This window comes from Acanthaster planci, linkage group LG10, assembly GCF_054643075.1.
Source record: "Acanthaster planci isolate LZ-2023a linkage group LG10, COTS_SCS, whole genome shotgun sequence".
NCBI lineage: Eukaryota > Metazoa > Echinodermata > Asteroidea > Valvatida > Acanthasteridae > Acanthaster > Acanthaster planci.
In genome coordinates, this window is record NC_141786.1 from 1,683,005 (window position 1) to 1,702,649 (window position 19,645).

The window sequence follows — 19,645 nt, forward strand, 5'->3', positions numbered from 1 at the left end:
ACCACCATTCACAAAAAAACAAAACTGTAAACCAGTAGGCCTTTTGTACTTTTGTATTTCTTTGCAATACTAATTCCTTTTGATACATTTTAATGTTTAACAACTGTAATATAAAATCCTGTTTCACTTCAAGTTCACTTTTAAAAGGCATAGTCACACATTTTTGCTTTTATTCAGCATTTACCATATGTGACCTTCACATAAAATCAATAACACAGTAACAAGTAACATACACAGTGCATGTCACCAGATCTTAGTCTTGGTTCCAGGACCTTTCCATTCCTCCTTTGGGCAAAAATGGATTAGTTCATGGTTCAAGCTACTACGAGGGCACTATATTTGTTTCCTTTTTTACTTTAGGCGAAGGTCTTGGACATTCCATTTGTCACTGTTTCTTCCCAAAATTTCCGGGGAGTAAATCACAGGCATCGTTTGAATCTTCAGTTGTTTATGCCACTTCATGACATCACTTAAAAGAGAACTGAAAAACAAATGGCATCTCCGGTCCAAAACTTTCTGCATAAAAAGCCGTCTATGTGGTTGTGACACGCCTTTAAGGCACCAATTACCACACAAGTATTCATCTTGTATCTATCCCATGGCTTTGATTATCTCTGCACCGTCTTTGAAAGTTCTGGACTGCTGGGCCAGCAGGCTACAGAAAAATACATTTTGTGTACACATGGCGCACTTGGCTCTGAGTGTCTGGGAAAACCATGTTTGCATGATGTTTCAGTCTCAAAAAATAACGTTATGAACATGAAGCAGCATGTTGAAGGTCATTTGCATAATTTCTGCCAATCACCACTCATGTGATATGAACAATGCATGTCCAACCATTGAAACCATAGTCTGTTGCCGCCCCAGATCAAACAAAATATGCACGACCTTCAGGTGATAGCGGTTTGTCTGGAGATAGTGCCCTGTAATGGTGGCATGGTTTGTGATTGCGGAATAAACTAAAGGGAGGTTGGAACCAAGACCAAGTAAATCTTTGTGTAATTCCCTTGTTCTCCTGACAGCCTGAGGTCTAGCAAACCTAGCTGTAGGACACAGATAATCTCTTTAACAAACACTTGAATGCAAAGCACTCTGGGAATACACATAATTGCATCAGATCATCATTGGTTAGGCAGATAGTCAACCAATCAGAAATTCGAGAAAATTAGCAGAAACCAGCATCCCAGCATTGTAGGGCACTGAGAATGAGCAATCATTGACTAATCTGCCAAGATGCCATAACTGCCGTGGTATCACGCTCACATCCACGTTGATACTAAGTTTGCCATGTATGTGCTTTTGGCAAGTAACTGATTGGTAGTAACCTATCCAAGAGCATTGTTCCAACAGTCAGGGCTTCAATTCTATGGCCAAATTACACTATATTTGTCATTTTCCCGTGTGTACGTGCACATGAGAGCAAATAAATGGCTAGTTGATAATTTTTAAAACCTGCTCACAAGTGTCTTTGGCCCTCATAGCAGATTATGGATTGAGCAGGACAGAAAGCTACAGTTTATTTCCACCAAGAATGGAATCAGTCCGGACTTTCTCCACAAGTGTCTCCAATGTTCTGGTCAGCAATAGCAAGTCTCCCTCTTGCGACATGCGATGGTTGCCATCTTTCCTCAACAGCACATCCACGTCTTTGCTGGCTACTCTCTGCGCCACATCTAATGATGTCATGTATGGCACCGTGCCATCCTTCATTCCGTGTAGTAACCTGATAGGACAGGTAATCTGCAACTGATCCTCCATCAAGCATCGCTGGTAACGCTTGTCGACAAAATCTTGTGGTGTCACATACATCACTTCCTCTGCTGTTGGGTTACCAGCTTCCTTTGGGGCAGAACAAAAACGGCGACTTTTTGATTAATCCGACTTTTTCCCCCTTACGGCAATAATCCAAAAGACAACGGCACAAAAAAGGCAGTATATTAGAATTAATTCGAATCTTTTCAATGACGGGAGAAACCATTTAAATCATTCAAATTTTCAGCACTCTACATGTTTGAATGTTTATTGGAAAATGGATTTACGAGAAGCACATCTGTGAAAAAACCCTTAAATTGAAATAATCAAAAAGCAGCTAATCCCTATATCAACATTATCAGGCTCAGAACACGCATGCTCTCATATGACGGCAATCTGTAGGGCTATTATCAATCCCAGATATTTGAACATTTTAAAAAGCTATCGATCTATCCGTGCTGGTCTCACCTGTGTATAGACTTGTGTTCAAGTCCCTTACATCTTGGGGCGTTGTCATTGACACCATGCACAGTATACATGCTACAGATTTAGATAACACTCAACTTGACAGCGACTTCATCTCAACCACAGCAAACGGTTTGGTTAAATACTCTCAAAACTTTTACACCAACCTGTGATCTATCTTTTTCAGTGTAGCTCAAAGGCTGTTTGAAGTTCACCGCTGTAGCCACACCGATGAGAGCAGCTATTCTCTGGGGTCTCTCCAAAGCTAGGAGTATCATCAAGGCTCCACCCATACTTGAACCCACAAGGATCTACATGGAATTGTAACAACGATCAAAAGAACTTCAAGTCCGATCATTGTTTTTCATTGGTTTGAGGAAAATGGGCAGACCTTTGGAGAATAAAACATAAACATAAACATCTGTGAGCATATTTTTAATGATAAAGGAAAGAAAGATGAGAAGATTGCTAAAAAGTTTGTTACTTGTCATATTTTGACAATGAAATAAACACAAACACAAACAGATGCATTTCTATCACACATACACTTGTATTTTTAAAACACAGAGTGGCAAACTGTGACAAAGAAGTTTAATGAGTTGATCCTCAATATGAATCTGGGCTTTGGAGGTAATTTGGACTAATCTTGGATTTGTATATCAACAATGACTTATGATCTCATTTACACACCAAGATCTGTTGTCGAAATCGTTAAAACAAGAAGATTTAGCTCTTTAAGATTTACAGCTTGGCCAACAGGCCCTCCCCCTCTCCCTAACCGGTCCTCTCTGCTATGGTGTTGTGTTTTAGTGAGCATAATTGAACAAGTGCAATATTTCAGCACATGTACGAATGAAACACAGTGCAAATTGTGTAACTCATTCCAAGACATCAATATGAGCCATGAGTTTTTGAAACACAAAGCAAGCTCACTAAAAGATTGAGAACCGTCTAAAAAAGCAAACGCATGCAAAGCAGAAGGCAACTCTAGGCATTTTTACCTGGGGTCCAGATGTAAGGTCATCGAGTACTGCTAAGGCATCTGACTTCCAAACATCAAAAGCCTTCCCTCCAGGTTGGAGATGCCCACGGGAATCTCCTAAGCCTTGGTAGTCAAACCTGTCAAGAGTCAACAAATTTGTACAATCGATAAAGAGAGATATGTTGCTTACTGATGATGTTTGCCGGAGGTGGCAAAGTTACTCTCCGGCTGGGTTTCAATGGCTTCGATGAAGACAAGCCTTTTTAGCCAATGTTTGACAACTATAGGTGAATATATTGGCCAGGAAATGAAAAAAAAACCAGGCTGTTCAATTTTAAGTTGCTAAGGTTTTATGCTTTTACATATGCACTATTTAAAAAAAACAAGGTGTCCAAAACGGCCAACAGGGTGTTTATAAGATACCCAGAAATCATTCCAGCTAATACAGATAGACAGTACAGACCAGGTACCAGCAGGTCCTATCTGAGCCCATCTTTCCATTGTAGCCAAAGCTTTGAACAGAATCTCCCCATAATATCATCATTATTGAAGATTTATGTTATAAGTGGGAGTTTGTAAATTCGGTACGACGCAAAAACTGCCTGTCAACAGCAATTTTTGCCTAAGGCTTGATGAGACACCAGGTGAAAGCTGAAGTTTCAAAAAAAAGGAATCAGCCAGAATAGTTTGTATTGTATTTAAAGCCTAGCATCTGTAGTCCCGTATGTGGTATAACAAACCAACTTCAACTTTGCCACTTGTCGCCATCCCTGTTTGTGTACCATCAGGGACTGACTGGCGATGATCTCTGTGTCTCTAAGTCGCTCCGGAACCCAGATGAAAAGCTCATACAAACAGGTTTGATAAAGTTGGAGCAGTGGGCAAAGTTGGGACCCCACCTACCTGATGTAGGCCACTCCCATCTGTTGGCAACATTTCTCCAATGCTACTGCCTTACCCCCGTTCATGTTTGACATGAAGCCGGGGAGAAACACTACCCCTGGGTTCTGCCCAGGAGTGTGTCTGCAAGAGAAAAATGAGGAATTAAAACAAAACAAAGTCACCAATTACTAGCTGTTTAATGCCAATCATTAGAGTTGGGCCAACATAACTACATATAACAGTGAAAAGAACCAATACAGGGGAGTCACAATAGTGTGCCTCCAAGAGTTCGCAACATGAAATCCGTCCACCCAATGGCATTTGGAAAGGGTCAACAGATTTCGCACACTGTGATTGATCAACGCATTGCAAACTTGGAGATGCACTATTGTGAATCATCCGTATTGCCATGGATTTTACTTGAAACAATCATCCCCACTCAAATCCTAATTTTCATCCTGACAAGATTTTGCAGTGTTACAAGTTCACTTTGAGAATGAAAAAAAAAAATATTAAAATTGGGCCACTTGGAGGTGAGGTGTTCTTCATTCAACATGTTCAATGACATAATTACCAGAGTGGAACTTCATAGGGGGCGCCAACAGGTTCACAAGTTTTTCGAGGACTGTGGCTTGAACGTTTACGTTTCAAAATTCAAAAGGAAGAAGCAACACAGGTGGGTGACAGGCTTAAGGGCATGTGCCCTTCCGTTCTCTTCCTTTCCTGTCGTTATGCCACTCCTGCTGTTAAATTTCAACAACCCTATTTCGAGACAGAAAAACTACATCATGGTTGCATTGTGTCACCTGTAGGCTACTGTATTGTTCCCTTGTCTGTGAAGATGTTGGATAACCGGTGCCCCGCCAGCTCCCTGATCATTAGCCGATGAGTTGCTCATGGCTGAGACACACAACCTCTGGCTTAAAGATATGGAAGGTAATGCCAGAAATTCTTTGCAAATGTGCCTTGCTTGTACCACAGGTCTGTAAATGTTCATCTGCAACAGGAAAAATAGAAACGTTCACGTAGTAGCGTCATTTTGGCCAGAAGAATGCAGATTATATTCATTAATCGGTCCAACAGGTCCATCTTGTCCATCTCACTGGGCTTCTCCTGGACATGTTTGCACTGATTAACCGAAACAGACCAGAGCATGGTTACTTTGGCCCCTCCTAAAATTAAATGTGACATTTCCAGATTTACTTCAGTAGGCCTAAAACTGGTGAAACACACAAAAAAATTGAAATTTGTTGCCCTGTATTCAGCGGCAGCAAAACGATTTTCAAAGGGGGGGGGAGCTGTTAGACCATCAGGCATCAGTCATTAAAAAGTCGATCTAAGCCCCACCCAATTATAGGTCCTGCAAAAGTGTGGGGGGCACCCCCCCCCTTCCGCTGCCAGTGCCTGCATTGCACCATGGAGAAGGAAAACACTTTTCCTTCCTCCATCATGACTTCACGAAGATTTTTTGATAAATTAAAATGTCATGTGCCCATTATTTGTCCCTATTCTGAACACAACTGGATTTAGTTATTTGGAAAGATTTCAGTGTTCCCAAACTGATGTAACTGATAGGGGTGTTGATGTATAAATCTTTCCGAGTTGGGCACGTTGACCAGCAGTTTGTATCAAATACTTTACGTGCAATGGGCTGGCGATCGCTCTTCCAGAGAAGCGACTTAGTACTTCTTCCGGCCCCACGTGTACTGTACCATGTGTGTACAGGGGCAGGTCAAAGCGGTCTCGGTGCGGCCCGCTAGTAAACACACGACCACAACACCATGGTTAGAGCTCTCTCAGGGCATTTGAAAAAGTTGGGGCATTCAAGGAAACGCTGTCAAAATCAGTGTAAACTTGACGATGAAACAAATAAACCTATGATTACAAAATACTGAACAGAAAAAGAACATCAAACCATGGAGCTATAAAATAGGAAACACAGTTACCGTCTACCTGCATGCGGTACATGATGTGGAAGGCCTAATCGATTATCATAAAGTAACGCGAGAATAGACGATCGAAACCGCGCCTCCTCTTGTCTAGTTTCTATATCATAAGCAGGCTTTTGTTAAGATTTTGCCAGTTACCAGACTACCTCGAAATTCTTCCGGATTCGTTTACGCGCGCCATACAGCAATTCGCACGTTCATCCTGTGAGGGAAGACCAAGAGTTTCCGTCTCCTAATATAACAATAATTAATATTTTATTTGGTCTTGATTCTAAGAGCCAGGTGAAAGAACACAACATGAGAAGAAGAAAGGTAAGAAGAACCGAGGTTTTATTTTAACCGCTGGGAATCGATTCATTTTGGGGGTCTTTTTCATTTTCTCTTTCATTAACGTTTAGATTGTCTGCGTGCTACATGTAGTTGGCCTATGTGGTCTTGCCGTTATCCGTGTAATTCCGACATATACGGATTCGTCCGCACGAAGTGTATATCCAAAATTTGATCTTAAAGTCACATTTTCACACACCTAGCTTTCCCACATTAGACTTAAAGCTAATCGTGTCATGTTTATAGTAAGTTTGGTTTTGAAGGTTATTGTCAATGCCTATTGCTTTCTGGTGGCATCCGTACATGAAAGTATCGCCCCGAGACTTCGTTTAATTTACTGACCTGACTGACTAAACTCTTTTTCAGACCAGTCTCGTAGTTTTTGTGTGCAGGGTGTCAAGTGGCATGAGTGGCGTCCGTGTGGAACTCCTTCCCAAATTTACTCTACAGTGACAATTTTTCTTAGTCTGGTTCTTTGCCATAACTATTGTGACTTTGTATTCATAATTTTAGAATCAGACCATTTGCATGTTGGGTACAGAAAAAAAAAAGGAAAGAAAGATTGGCTTGGGATCGAACCCAGCTGGGAGTGTATCGTGACGTGTCAAGATGTATGTCATTGTGCGTGCTAACCACTAGACCAGGTACTGTGTAACGGTCAGATTGACCATTACCAGCTTGGGATGTGGAAAGAATGAAGATTCTTATTAACTCTGAGCTACTGTACATGATCATGATTAGTTTACGTACAATCTGTACATGTACAGCATGATTACATACTTTATATAGGCCGTACAGTAAAATCTCAATAACTCAAAAGTCGGTTAACCTGACACTACGCTTAACTCGAAGAATAATTAATTCCTGCCGAAAGAATAGGCTTTGATATACAATAACATATCCGTAACTTGAACTGCTCATGTTGCCGGATTCTTTTACCTTGAAGTTTTTGTGAGGGGTTTGGGTTGTTGTGATTTTTGAGAATCTTTTTCAACTCTTCCAGGGTTTTCTCACTTTGCTTACTTGGTGACACACGGTTCTTGAGAAGACCGTAGGCCTTAGCCCTGACCGCAGTTAAGAACACACTCACTGCCCGGTCGTCCGATATGGCATTAGCTGCGAAGAACTGTTCGAGTCGCTCTAGGTAGCATTCGAAAGTTTCTTCTCCCTCGTGAAATTCACCTATTTTCCCGATCACGAGAGCCATAGTGTTTCTACAAAATTCTTCCCACTACTTTAGTGGCACTGGGGATACCTCTTTCGAACAAATAATCCCATCTTCGTCGCCAAATTACAGTATAACATATACTGACAGTGATACACTGACACGAGGTTGACAAAGGCTGCTTTGATAGGAAACGTGGTTTTTTCAATGTACAGCTACAGAGGGCGCACTCTACATTTTGTGTGTGGTGTACTGACATGAAGTAATATACTACAGTATGGGGTCACGTCATTGTGTGCTTGCGTGGCACTGGTTTCTCACTCCACTCACGTCAATGCATCTATCTATCTGTAGAACATGTATTTCTCCAGGATTCAATTGCGACAGCATTCCCGCATCCTGCCTTTGTTATGTGTGGAGGGTGTATTATGGAGCAAGGACGACCTGCATTTAGGTGACAACTTCAGCTACTCTTTTATTTCCAACGTGAGCTCTGAGAACTATCCGAAAGGAGTGACTGACTAGCGCCCTCTGTGGTCTGGTATGTTACAGCCTTAGCCTCATCAAATAGCCTTACTTGATCAGGTGTTTGAATTTTTCTACTTTTTCCAGCCAAGACAAGACAGCAGCTCTGGCTCAGAGTTTGTGTCAGAGGAAGAGTCAGAGAGCTCGGGAGAAATTGACCTGTCCAGCACCGATGAGGAGTCAGGGAACCGGAGAGTGACAAGGACATCCACACGGATGCAGACTAGAGCTACGAATCAAGGTAATGACGGTGGAAGTCCAAGGATCACACCCTTAGGTTTGTGTTGTTTGGTGTCAAGAAAGCAGTGGTCTGTCTTCCAGCCGTCTTGCCAGCATAAGTACATTTACTGCGTGGGTCAGTGTAAGTTCCGCTAAATGATTGGCTGGTTATTATTTTGAAATGTTGCTGTCAGATTCTTTCCTCCTACTGTTACACATACAGTGGTCAAGATTTGTTGTGACTGTGGACTAGTCACTTTCCTGCCACTTGTATCTCCCCACCCAGGAGAACATGTCTAAATGGGCACCTGTGAGACAGTTCTCTGATTAACCATTGGGGCCTGAGAACTCGGCATACTCCCAGGCCTGCCAGGCAACTGAAATGTTATAGGAATGTTTAATGGGCCCCGTTGAGACACCTTGCTTGGGTTCCCTGATACATGGTCTCTCTAATTGATTTTTTTTGTTCAACATTTTTCAACAGCATTGTTAGTTCAGCCTCTACGCAGGTCCCCTCTCAAAGGGCGCAAGAGGGGTTCCAGTGGCTCCAACTCAGCCGAAAGCTCCGACACAGACAGTAACACCAAGACACCAGTCAAGCGCAAGCGTGGCCATCCTCTGGCCAACAGTGGGACTTCAGATGCTGAGTCCAACGAATCGACGGGCCCCACGCATAGCCCCAAGAAAAGAGCCAAAACAGATGATGTCAACCTTAGCCGCTCACCAGGAAAACCAGGTGAGGTTTTGCTGGTGTTTTTCAGAAACATGCCATTCCCTGGGTATTTCTGTTGAAAAAACTCGCCCAATCTCCCACGTTTAACACCCTTCAGATGTTTTTTGAGCTTACAGTTCTGAGCCAGTGTGCGAGAAAAGAATTACCTTTCAAAGAATTTATTCTAACTTCAATGGAATGGCATACAAAGCACAATATAAATGTGATAGAAGCTTACAATAAGTACAGTGTAATGTGTCACATGCTTGTCATTTCCGTTAGGTGTTGTGTTGAATGCGGAGTTCGAAACCAGACAGAGGAAAAGCAAGCTCATAGCTGTGGCACAGGTGCAACGGTCATTGGATATCATGGAACTCAAGTGTCCGGTACCAGGCTGTGATTCTCTCGGTAACTAGAAAGAATAAACAAATTGTCTTTGTGTTTCTGACCCTTTCACAGCAGTATCAAGGCAGTGAAATGGAACGTAGGATCTAAATTTCTTGTTCAAAGAAGCCTCTGTAGTGTGTTAATAGACCGCTTTACTGATGTGAGTGCGTTCCTACATGTAGGCTGCTCAGTGAACTGGTGGCCCCCACTGGATCCAAAAGAAAGTGCACATGTAGACAAAGTGTCATGTCATCAAGACATACTTACATTTAGGCCTTTTGTTTCAAAGCAAGCTAAATTCTGACTTTTTTCAGCATTCAGAAGAATCTTTTGTTGTCATATTTAAATATCCCAACAGAGTTGGCTGCCAAAGTACGCCGCATATTTGGCTCTTGTGTATGGTTTTTTTGTTTTTTGTACCCTTATATCAGGCATGCAACTTTTCTGCGGATTCCGACGTGTTTTGAAAATCCGTCCGCACAAAAATAATATGCGCGTGTTGGGCTTGTTTCTGTTTGCGCTGTGGCGCTGGCCGCGCCAGCGTAGCGCACACCGAGTTCCACTTTTCGGTACACATTAATGAGCACTAAAACCTTGTCTGGCCCCTTGTTTTGTGCACGCGTAAAATGCATTAAAAAGTGCAGGACACAGACTCAGCACCATACGTGAGAGCACCCTCTGTTGACGACAAGCCAATAGTCTGGTGCTGCATTTTTTCCTGGCGTTTATGAATACGTTGTTATATGGATAGTGTACCGCTTCCGTGGCTGGCCGCAAACGTTGAAAAAATGCTGTTGTCAACGTGCATCGTGATCGTCGATCATTCATGTGTCAAAACTCAAAATGACTTCCAAAAGGAAGGATATCAGATCAAAGAGCCACTGCACAGCACCCACTGCAACATCCCAAGACGCCAGTGTCCAAAAAAAGAGCACTAAAGGTTGCAGCAAAGGTCACCAAGAGAGCCAGACTAAATCACATAGAAAGGGTGAAAACATCCAACAGAAGATCCATTAGACAGGTGGGAATATCAATTTTATGTCACAACTTTATTTCACAGAATGTACCTCTCACAATAAAAATTTCAAAAAGAATCACAAATAAGAAGCATTTTGTGTATTTTTAATTAAAGTATGCCATAAAAAGCTTTATATCTTTCACTCCAATTTCACTTCAACTGGGGCCACAGAGCATGTAAAATTCAAAATTTTCCGGGGCCCTAAGGCAGGCCTGGACCCCACACCAAATTGGCTTCGCGCTGCGCACACCCAGTTTTGTATGCAAGAATATTTTCCTCTTTTTTTCAAATTGAAGAGTTGCATGCCTGTTATTTGCTGCAGGGCCTGAATCAGAACAGAGATACCAGGAGTCACATAACACTCTCCTTACTTTCCTGGGACCAAGTTGCCCTTTCAATCCCAACCAATCAAGTGACTAGTTTTTAACCATTACAACTTCGTCCTGTTGCGCTGACGACCAAGGTTGAGTGGTAGAAACTTTTGCTTGATGGCACTTTGCAAATAAAATTCAGAAAACTGTAATAAAGGCAGTTGTCCAGTCTTGTGCTATTTCAGTCTATTCAATAAAGGTAGATTCTCTCTGCACCGAGTTGAAGGGTTCACCTGACCGGCACTGGAGAGACAAGCTCATGGAAAGTACATGTATTTCAACTGGGTTTGTGCATGCACTGCACACACATTAAGACTGTATGTTCAAACAGAACTTGGTTGCACATGCTCAGTGCTCTCGTTTCAAATGTGCAAAGATCTGTGCATGCATGAGTTTGTGCCAAATTACCGTCACGGTCATATAAAAATACACCCTCTCTTGTTCCTGCTTGGAGTTGATTGCCTACATTACAAATTATTTGAACAGAATCCAAGCTTTCAGTCCATGCACTCTGTTTATGACATCGTCATTGTAGATCATTGTTCCCTGATTTCATTTGGTTTATTGAGCTTTCTGAAATCTGAGGAAGCTTGATTATTTCATGTAAAAGTGATGTGACTTTTATCAGTAGGCTGGAATAACCCAACAGAATACAAAGATGGTAATCACTCATTTGGCCCTACTGCATCAGCCTTGGTCCCATGCATGTCAAGTTTCTTGAACCTTTTTATTACAGCTCTTACTTTGCTTCTGATTCAAGATGGCCGACTGGTGAATGCAGCTTATGATTTTTATGCATGCTTATTTCCCTTTTAGGCCACATCACGGGTAAGTTCACCAAGCACCGGACTGTCTCGGGCTGTCCCATCTATCACAATATGACCCTGGCCGAGTGCAAGGCACGGGCTGAGACTAGGGCAGACAAGGCCAGGCAGAAGGCTGAGGAAGAAGGCGAGGAGCAAGACCTCGCTGGGAAAAATCTCCGTCAGTCGGTGAGTGGATCATTTGTAACAAAATCATTTCCAAATGTGGTAATTTGTCAATCATTTTGTAGCTTTGAATCAGTGGAGTGTGGATACTAGTAGGGGGAATTTAATCTTTTTTTAGTAATGTCGTCTCGACTCTACTGTCCAATTTCGATTGTAAAATGGTGGATGATATTCAAGTTGTTTGAAAATTTGGACAGCTGGATTTGAGGAATTGCCTAGCTTGTTCTATCATAGTGAATACTGAAATTTGAATTGTCTCACATCAGTGTTGAATTCAGATAAGCCAACTTATATCACCCATAGGCAAGGACACAGAATTCTGCATTTTGCCATAAGCAAACTGCTTTTTGTATTTAACTGGAAAACTTGGCAAATGGCTGAGGGCCCATCGTTAAAAGGCAGTTCCAAAGTTCCTTTTTGATCTCAGCTAAAACCCTACGTGTATTTTTGTTTTTAATACATGCACCTGTGCCCTTCAGCCAATCTTTGCTGCCTCTTGGACCTTCCTGAAATCCTGTCTTCCTATTAAGCTTGCTGCACAGGCCAAATGTGCTTGCTACACAGGCCAAATCAGTGTCATGGTGTTGCCTGAGTTTCAGGATTTGTGTCCTGATCATTCTTGTTTGGACGAAACCCAGGCATATGGCATTTCAGCACAATGATTACTTTAGCCAATATTTTCATGTATGAACACATACATCTACAGAGTGTCTTGGCAGGTGCTTGCTTGTGGTTGCTACAGGTGCATACGTGTTGGGGTATTTTGCTGTAGCTAAGTAATTCATGGGTTAGCATAAACTATGTACCAGTATTGATGTCTAGTTGTGGCTACCTGAGAAAATTCTCAGAAACGATCAAATGTTATACCCAAGTGGTAGAGAGAAGATGTAAGAGAAACAGGTGAATCACGCCTTTTGTTTCTCGTACCCTGAGGCAGAGTGAATCTCGGTTTAAACAGCAGAAGAAGTACCAGGTCCTGGAGTTGAGGAGGCAACGGAAGGAGCTGAGCGCTGAACAGAGGGAGAAGAACAGGAACCATCGAGAGGAGTTCCATAAGAGCCGAGAGCCATTGTTGGATGGGCTGACATCACAGTACGACATGGATCTATTCAGACAGGCCCAGATCAGGGCCTCGGAAGAAATGGTGCGCAGGATTTACAAATATTTCCCCAGTGTATTATCTTTAAAGTGTCCATGGAATTCAGTTAGTTTACTGCGGCTCTTGAGAGTGCACATTTCTGTTCCCATTCACATTCTTTTCAAGTTTGGTTTTCTATTTTAAAAGGTATGATGGTTCCTTTTTTATGCTACCTCAAATTTCCACATTCACGAGAGAAAACCTCAGTGTTCCATAGATTAGTGTATAAACATGTTCTGGAATCTTCACTGAGAAAGTGTTGGGTGCTCGCTTTGACCCCCCAAAAAACTTAAAATGAACATTGTCTTTTATTCAAATCATGTCATCAGCGCCCACGATATTTCAGAAGACCTTTTGAAATGTGCAATGAAAGTGCACTTCTACATGTACATACTCTGAAACCCCAAACAATTTCAAACAGTTCATCTTAGTTTAATAATACATGTAGTCCAAAGATGAACAAAAAGTGTGTCTAAGGACTGTCCGTTACAGGGAGTATGTATTAATCCTGATAGAAATTGCTGTGGAAGAGATGAACCACCCAAAACACATTCTCAAAGTTCATGTTCAAGGGGGGACGAGGTTTCTGCTACTTACCTGGCCTTAAGTACTGTTACAGAGAAGAACGTTTGTCAAGGTTCTGTTGAATAAATGGTCGCTTGACTTGACTGGAAGACTTTTGATGGGTATGTGAACTACCTTCCTCATTGAATTGTATTAGGTCAGGTAATCGTTACTTTTACTGGCCTATTTTTCTTCATAACCAAACATACATGTACCTGGTAATCAAGTTTTCAAACATCCTATTGCCTCAACCGAACCTAATTGTTCTTATCAGGAGAGAGAGTACAACAACATGCCCTACGATGGAGTACTGAAAAAAATTGACTTTGGTCGCTTTGAACTGGGCACATGGTACAGCTCCCCCTACCCAGAGGAATACGCCCGACTCCCCAAACTCTACATCTGTGAGTTCTGTCTCAAGTACATGAAGAGCTCAACCATCCTACGCCGGCACACGGCCAAGTGTGTATGGAGGCACCCTCCAGGAGACGAAATCTACAGGAAGCATAACATCTCCTTTTTTGAGGTTGACGGAAAGAAAAACAAGGTAAGAGGCTAGAAATTAAGAACTCGGTTGCTTGGCTCATATTCTTAAATCATATTTATTTGTGCTCTATTAATGCGGTGTTGTTTCACACTTGTTTTTGTTTGTCCTGTTCGTCATTTGTCTGTCCTAGGATGTTAGATTGCTTTGTTTTCTTTGTTTCTCCATAGGTTAGGGTACTAAAGCGTTCTTGCTTAACCTTAAACCTAAATGATGTCATCTAATTTATCAATTGTAAAATGATACATTATGTCATGTTGCTCAAGTTAATGGCCATGTACTCAGTACAAGTTATGTGAATCATGTTTGCTTATTTTAAAGAATGACAGCATTGAAATAAATGTTTCATTCAAACTTTCTGAACCAAAAATCTGGGACGTGGAAACTTGCTGCATGGTGTACTGTTTATCCTCGATCCTAGCAAAGCTATGAGCGTGGTATATACATGCAAATATTATGCCTGTTACCATTCATACAGGGTAGGAGCTTGATGAAGGCATCAGTGACAGTTGCCTTGATGCCCCTGGTCTCTGCCTTGGAGCCCCTGGTCTTACCTTGATGTCCCTGGTCTTGCCTTGATGCCTCTGGTCTTGCCTTGATGTCCCTGGTCTTGCCTTGATGTCCCTGGTCTTGCTTTGATGTGTCTGGTCTCTGCCTTGATGCCCGTGGTCTTGCCTTGATGCTCCAGGTCTTGCCTTGATGCCTCTGGTCTTGCTTTGATGCCTCTGGTCTCGCCTTGTTACCCCTGGTCTTGCCTTGATGCCCCTGGTCTTTTCCTTGATGTAGGCCTACTATGTACCTAAATTTGTTAGCCCAACTGCTGACCAATGTCTATTTTATATCACTTTATCAATCGTGAAACATAATTTTAACACCAAAGGTCTGGTGCAGGAATGTGTGTGTTATGGGAGAATAGAAGTGGGTACTGGTTTCCCTATGGCCCTTACTCCAAAACCTTGACTCCCAGAAACCTTCAGAGAGATGCAAAGCAAAGGAAGTCTGTTGATTTCATTTTAGTCAGAACTAATGAGGAAAAGTTCTGCTTTCCCAGATATTGTGTTTTTTTTTAGAGGGGGCATTTTTCAAAATTTCCTGTGATGGTTTCAGGCTACGTACATAAAAACCAAACACTTGAACTATTTTTTTTATTTTTGTGTTAGCTTTTTGAGTTTCCGGGTATTCATCATAGCTCCGATCTGCTTCCTCCAAACTAGTTGTAGTCGAGTCCACCACAAGTCCCTGCAAGTCCATCAAAATTCTACCACATATAATCCAGTCTGGCGTAGTCTCAAGCTGTTAAAATGAAAAGTGACAAAAGCTGCTCGTTATCACTGTATACCCTGTTTATGACTGTTCTTATGTAGGGATTAGTCACTGGACTCTAGAAGGTACAAATGTACTCAGAAGGGGACATGAGATTACTATGCACTCAAAACCCATCACTAAATGTGGGTCTGTGCTTAAAATGACCAAAGTGAGAGAACTCTCATTGATTTTGTTTGGTTTGTCTTTTTATACTTTCAGATTTACTGTCAGAACCTCTGTCTGCTTGCCAAGTTGTTTCTGGACCACAAGACTCTGTACTACGACGTGGAACCTTTCTTGTTTTATATCATGACTCTGAATGACCCCACAGGGTGTCATATAGTGGGCTACTTCTCAAAGGTACTGACTTCACATTTCCTATTTTGTTTATTAAAGTATCTTCAGCCAGCAACATCTGGCCTCCTGTATTGCTGTTTAGTTGTTTGTATTTGTATTTTGGTATAAATCAGCATGAAATATCACAGGTATTGCTCGTCTTGAGACTTACATGTACATGTAGTTGAAAGACCCAAGAGTTACATGCATGTGTATATTGTTAAGGGAGAAAAGTATGATATTGTGATGCCTCATGTGATACGACAGGAAAATGGACCTTGGACTTGCTAACAAGTCAAAGAAATGTAAACTCCCTTCTATAGGACTCTGTTAGACTGCATGCACGTTGTACCCCATTCAGCATTGACAAGCTGGAAACATATTAATCTTGTGTCTCTTAACCTTTAGGAGAAGAATTCATTCCTGAATTACAACGTCTCCTGCATCCTGACATTACCACAGTTCATGCGACAGGGTTATGGGAAAATGATCATAGACTTCAGTAAGTCCAACTCTTGCCTTTGTAGTTAAAATGGAATAATACTTACCAAAAAGCAATACAATTACTTTGAATACAGTGGTTATATAAATTGACCAATAAAAACTTTCATATTGTCATTTCCTTTTTTTCATTATTCCAGCCCTAAGTTGATTGTAGTAGCTATTTTCAAAAGCCTTTTACTTATACTCGTCATTTACTAACTGAAAACATTAAGCAAAGAATACACTTGCTCTAATTGATGTTTTTAAATCTTTATTAATACTGGGAAAAAATCACCTAATGCACTGAGTTTACAATGAGTCATTGGCTTTGTATTTGTGGTTATTTCTGAACATTGTTTATGATTTATTTGTGCAGGTTACTTACTGTCTAAACGAGAAGAGAAGATTGGATCACCTGAGAAGCCTCTATCAGACTTAGGGTTGATCAGCTACCGAAGCTATTGGAAGGACGTAGTGTTGAAGTACCTCAGCAAGTATGATGGCCGGGAAATCTCAATCAAGGGTGCGTTTTTAAACCAGGGCCCTGTCCCCCTTACATGTAACTTCACAACCAGTTTTGAATATTCACTGTAAGAGCCAGTTGAAGATGGGTCAGTGTTTGATCTGGTGTTTGATAATTGGATAAGTATAAAGTAGATAATGCTGCATTGGTTTGGCGGGTCTCAACTTTTTGAACTAACTTCATGGAGAATCAGGGGTTTGATTTGTCAGGAGTTTCCTTCAACATTTTTTTTCACCTGAAATTTTTTTATTTCAGCTTTTTTCAAAACTTCCTTTCAATATCTTGAAAATCCTGAGTTTACCATGAAGATGTTTCTACACATAAAATTTGATATAAAACACGAGAAATAGGTATTTTCAGAGGTGCCTAATAGGCAAACAAAAGTGTATACCATAGACCCTGTGCTACTGTGGGGCACTTCTTCCTGGATGTTTCATTCCAATCTCACTCCTGATGAAGAATGCAAACCCCAGGCCCAGGAGGGAAATGGAAGCAAACTTTGGAGAAACCTCTCAGAATCACCAAGGAATTGCGAGAATCACATTAAAGTGGCATACGCAGCATCAGTCAACTCGAATCCTATCCTGAATGAACATCCCATAATGGGTGCAAATGGCCTGCTTATGCAATCTTTGCCAAGAGTAGGCTGAGGATTTTGATAGCTGTTAGTCATGCCTACAAAATTTATTCATAAGCAAAGGTTTTTGCCGGTACTGTTTTCCATTAGTGCCATTGGATTTAGTTTAGATATAGATGTACTGCATTTGTAGTGCACTTACCAGGCAGTTATTGGTTGCTTTTGTTCTTCACTTGTGTCTGAGACATTAATTGGAAGTAAATCAATCTGCTCTTCCAAATATATATGACAGGTGTTTTGCTTGCTTTGTTATCCACCTGTTACTCAGATATTAGCCAAGAGACAGCCATCAACCCTTATGACATCGTTAGCACCTTGCAATCCCTGAGCATGCTCAAGTACTGGAAGGGTAAGCACCTGGTGCTCAAACGCCAGGACCTCATCGATCAGTACCTCAGCAAAGCTGCCAAGAAGAACAGCCTCAAGACCATCGATCCCGTCTACCTGAAGTGGACACCCCCGGTGGGTGATACCATCTGAAGGGGCACATGCGTGAGTGGCAGGCACGAGGGACAGTCCATTCCCTGATGTGGGGGTGGTTTGTTTGTGTGGCCTGACATATGAAGTAGATAGTTCTCAGTCTCCAAACCTAAGGAGGCTATTCCCATGATGTACATTTCGGCTATTTATGACCCTGTAAAAATGCACTGCAAAACTGCAAGTTCATGTTGGCAAGTCAAAGCTAACATCCGGAAAGCTTAACAAGATAAGAATGTTAGAATCTTTAAAAACAACAAACAGGAAACCTCAAGTGGTGGTTATGGTAATCATTCATCAGCCAGTGTTGTTCGGATGCTTAAACGCTGTCCAGATAACATCTTCTATGCTATTCTATACCTTTGCCAGGATATGTCAATATACATTTAAAGAATATGACACTGCAGTTAGCAAAACCATAATTATTTTGGCTTTTATGTGTCCGGGGAGGTTTGGGTTAAAAACTGTTATTTCTCCAACTTTAGTTCGAGATACATGGTGTACTTTGCTTGAAGAACCATTGGCCAAGAGGATTACCCTATTTGTGTACGTTGTTGATCACATTCCCAGCCAACAGCACAGTTGAAGTAGTGCAGATGTCGGGAAGGCTTCATGCAGTAACCCCCATTCCCCACAGACTTGTGTGAAATAGCCAGCCAGAGCTATATACATGTAATTTGGACGGGCTTATAGCTTCAGAGATTGTGGGCAGATGGTATCTTTTACAGGGATGTGATATTGGCTTAGACTGCTGAAATCCAGAGGCCAAATCTGTACTGCTGTTAACGGGGACAAATTTACTGGAAAAACTCAAGCAGGTAGTCAGTCAGGAACTGTTGTAGCAAACAGTATACAATGTATGGCGTTTTCGTAGTAATCTATGTTTTCCAAACTTTCTCTATCCATTTGAATTTTTAATTGGTAATTTATCTTGTTACTTTGTTTCTGTGCGTGGTATGTTCTGTGATAAGCAGTGCTTTGTACTTAAGTCTTTGAAATATCACAGCGATGAATTGGGGTCTAATTAAGTGGCAAACACGGACAATTTTTGGAGAGTAGCTTTCAGTCGGGAAGAAATGGATGTTACAAGCTACTAAGTCCTTTCTCGGTTTTGAATAAAAGGCGGCACCTGCATGGTTGTGTTTCACTACAAGTTACCAAAACTGTTTGAGCCCTTAAAACAAATGAATCAATGACGACTTGTCTTTGTTTGTCGCTTTTTATTTAGAATTTCGAGATATGATCTAGAAATACTGTTTCAAGGCTTCGTTCTGCGTGTTTTTCGATGTGGCTCGTAAGTCACCATGTTCGGGACGAAGTCACCGGGAAGGGCTTCGTCATATCACTCATTTGGTACTTGTTACTTCAAGGATCGCCTGCAAAATCCTTCAACTGAACGCGGTTAGAGATCCATCGTGTATTTGCCGTTGGTGAATGTATCAGTGGTCGTGTAAGGAAGTGTGTGCAAATTTAGACAGCAGACCTTTACAAGAGGGTTTTAATTTAAATAAATCATACATTGTTGAAGGTATTACCTTGTCAACCTTTTTATTTCAAAATCCTTGTGCTAATGTAAAATCTCCGCACAGATTGAGTTACGGTGAAACTACAAAATTATGGAGATTCTTTGATTCGAATGGGCGAGGACGCCAAATTTAACGTTCCCCCAACCGACACCACGTCCCTCCCTCAACTCTGTTCATTGCACAAGAGAACTAAGCGTTTTTCTTCATGCTTAGGACCATGAGATAAATTCCCGTTGTCCACCGTTGGCTCTACACTCTGCATGTAAAAACTTCATTCCTGGGCCATCAAGCCGCTTTACTATCCAGTCACAGAGACATGCAGTCGGCACCATCAGCAGCGGCATATCCAGCTTTTGTTGTTGGGGGGGG

General features: G+C 41.6%; 2 protein-coding genes across 4 annotated transcripts; one reads left to right on the top strand and one right to left on the bottom strand.

Moving 5' to 3' along the window:
- Positions 1–38: 38 nt before the first annotated feature.
- abhd10 (abhydrolase domain containing 10, depalmitoylase) lies at positions 39–6,109 on the bottom strand. Of its 3 annotated transcripts, none has more exons than XM_022242853.2 (6): positions 6,028–6,109; positions 4,888–5,078; positions 4,103–4,222; positions 3,219–3,336; positions 2,385–2,528; positions 39–1,839 (listed from the first exon to the last, which is right to left on the bottom strand). In XM_022242853.2, the coding sequence occupies exons 2-6, from the start codon at positions 5,076–5,078 to the stop codon at positions 1,510–1,512; spliced, it is 903 nt and encodes a 300-aa protein (XP_022098545.2). In that variant the 5' UTR covers positions 6,028–6,109; the 3' UTR covers positions 39–1,509. The 3 variants fall into 3 exon arrangements, with proteins under 3 accessions (XP_022098545.2, XP_086998436.1, XP_022098546.2); XM_087142310.1 differs by having other exon boundaries at positions 6,035–6,105; XM_022242854.2 differs by lacking the exon at positions 6,028–6,109 and adding an exon at positions 5,723–6,020.
- Positions 6,110–6,185: 76 nt separating this feature from the next.
- kat7 (lysine acetyltransferase 7) lies at positions 6,186–19,281 on the top strand. Its single transcript, XM_022242816.2, has 11 exons — positions 6,186–6,342; positions 8,135–8,288; positions 8,751–9,002; positions 9,261–9,386; positions 11,571–11,746; positions 12,681–12,887; positions 13,720–13,992; positions 15,514–15,654; positions 16,039–16,132; positions 16,490–16,636; positions 17,542–19,281. The coding sequence occupies exons 1-11, from the start codon at positions 6,328–6,330 to the stop codon at positions 17,751–17,753; spliced, it is 1,797 nt and encodes a 598-aa protein (XP_022098508.1). The 5' UTR covers positions 6,186–6,327; the 3' UTR covers positions 17,754–19,281.
- Positions 19,282–19,645: the final 364 nt, after the last annotated feature.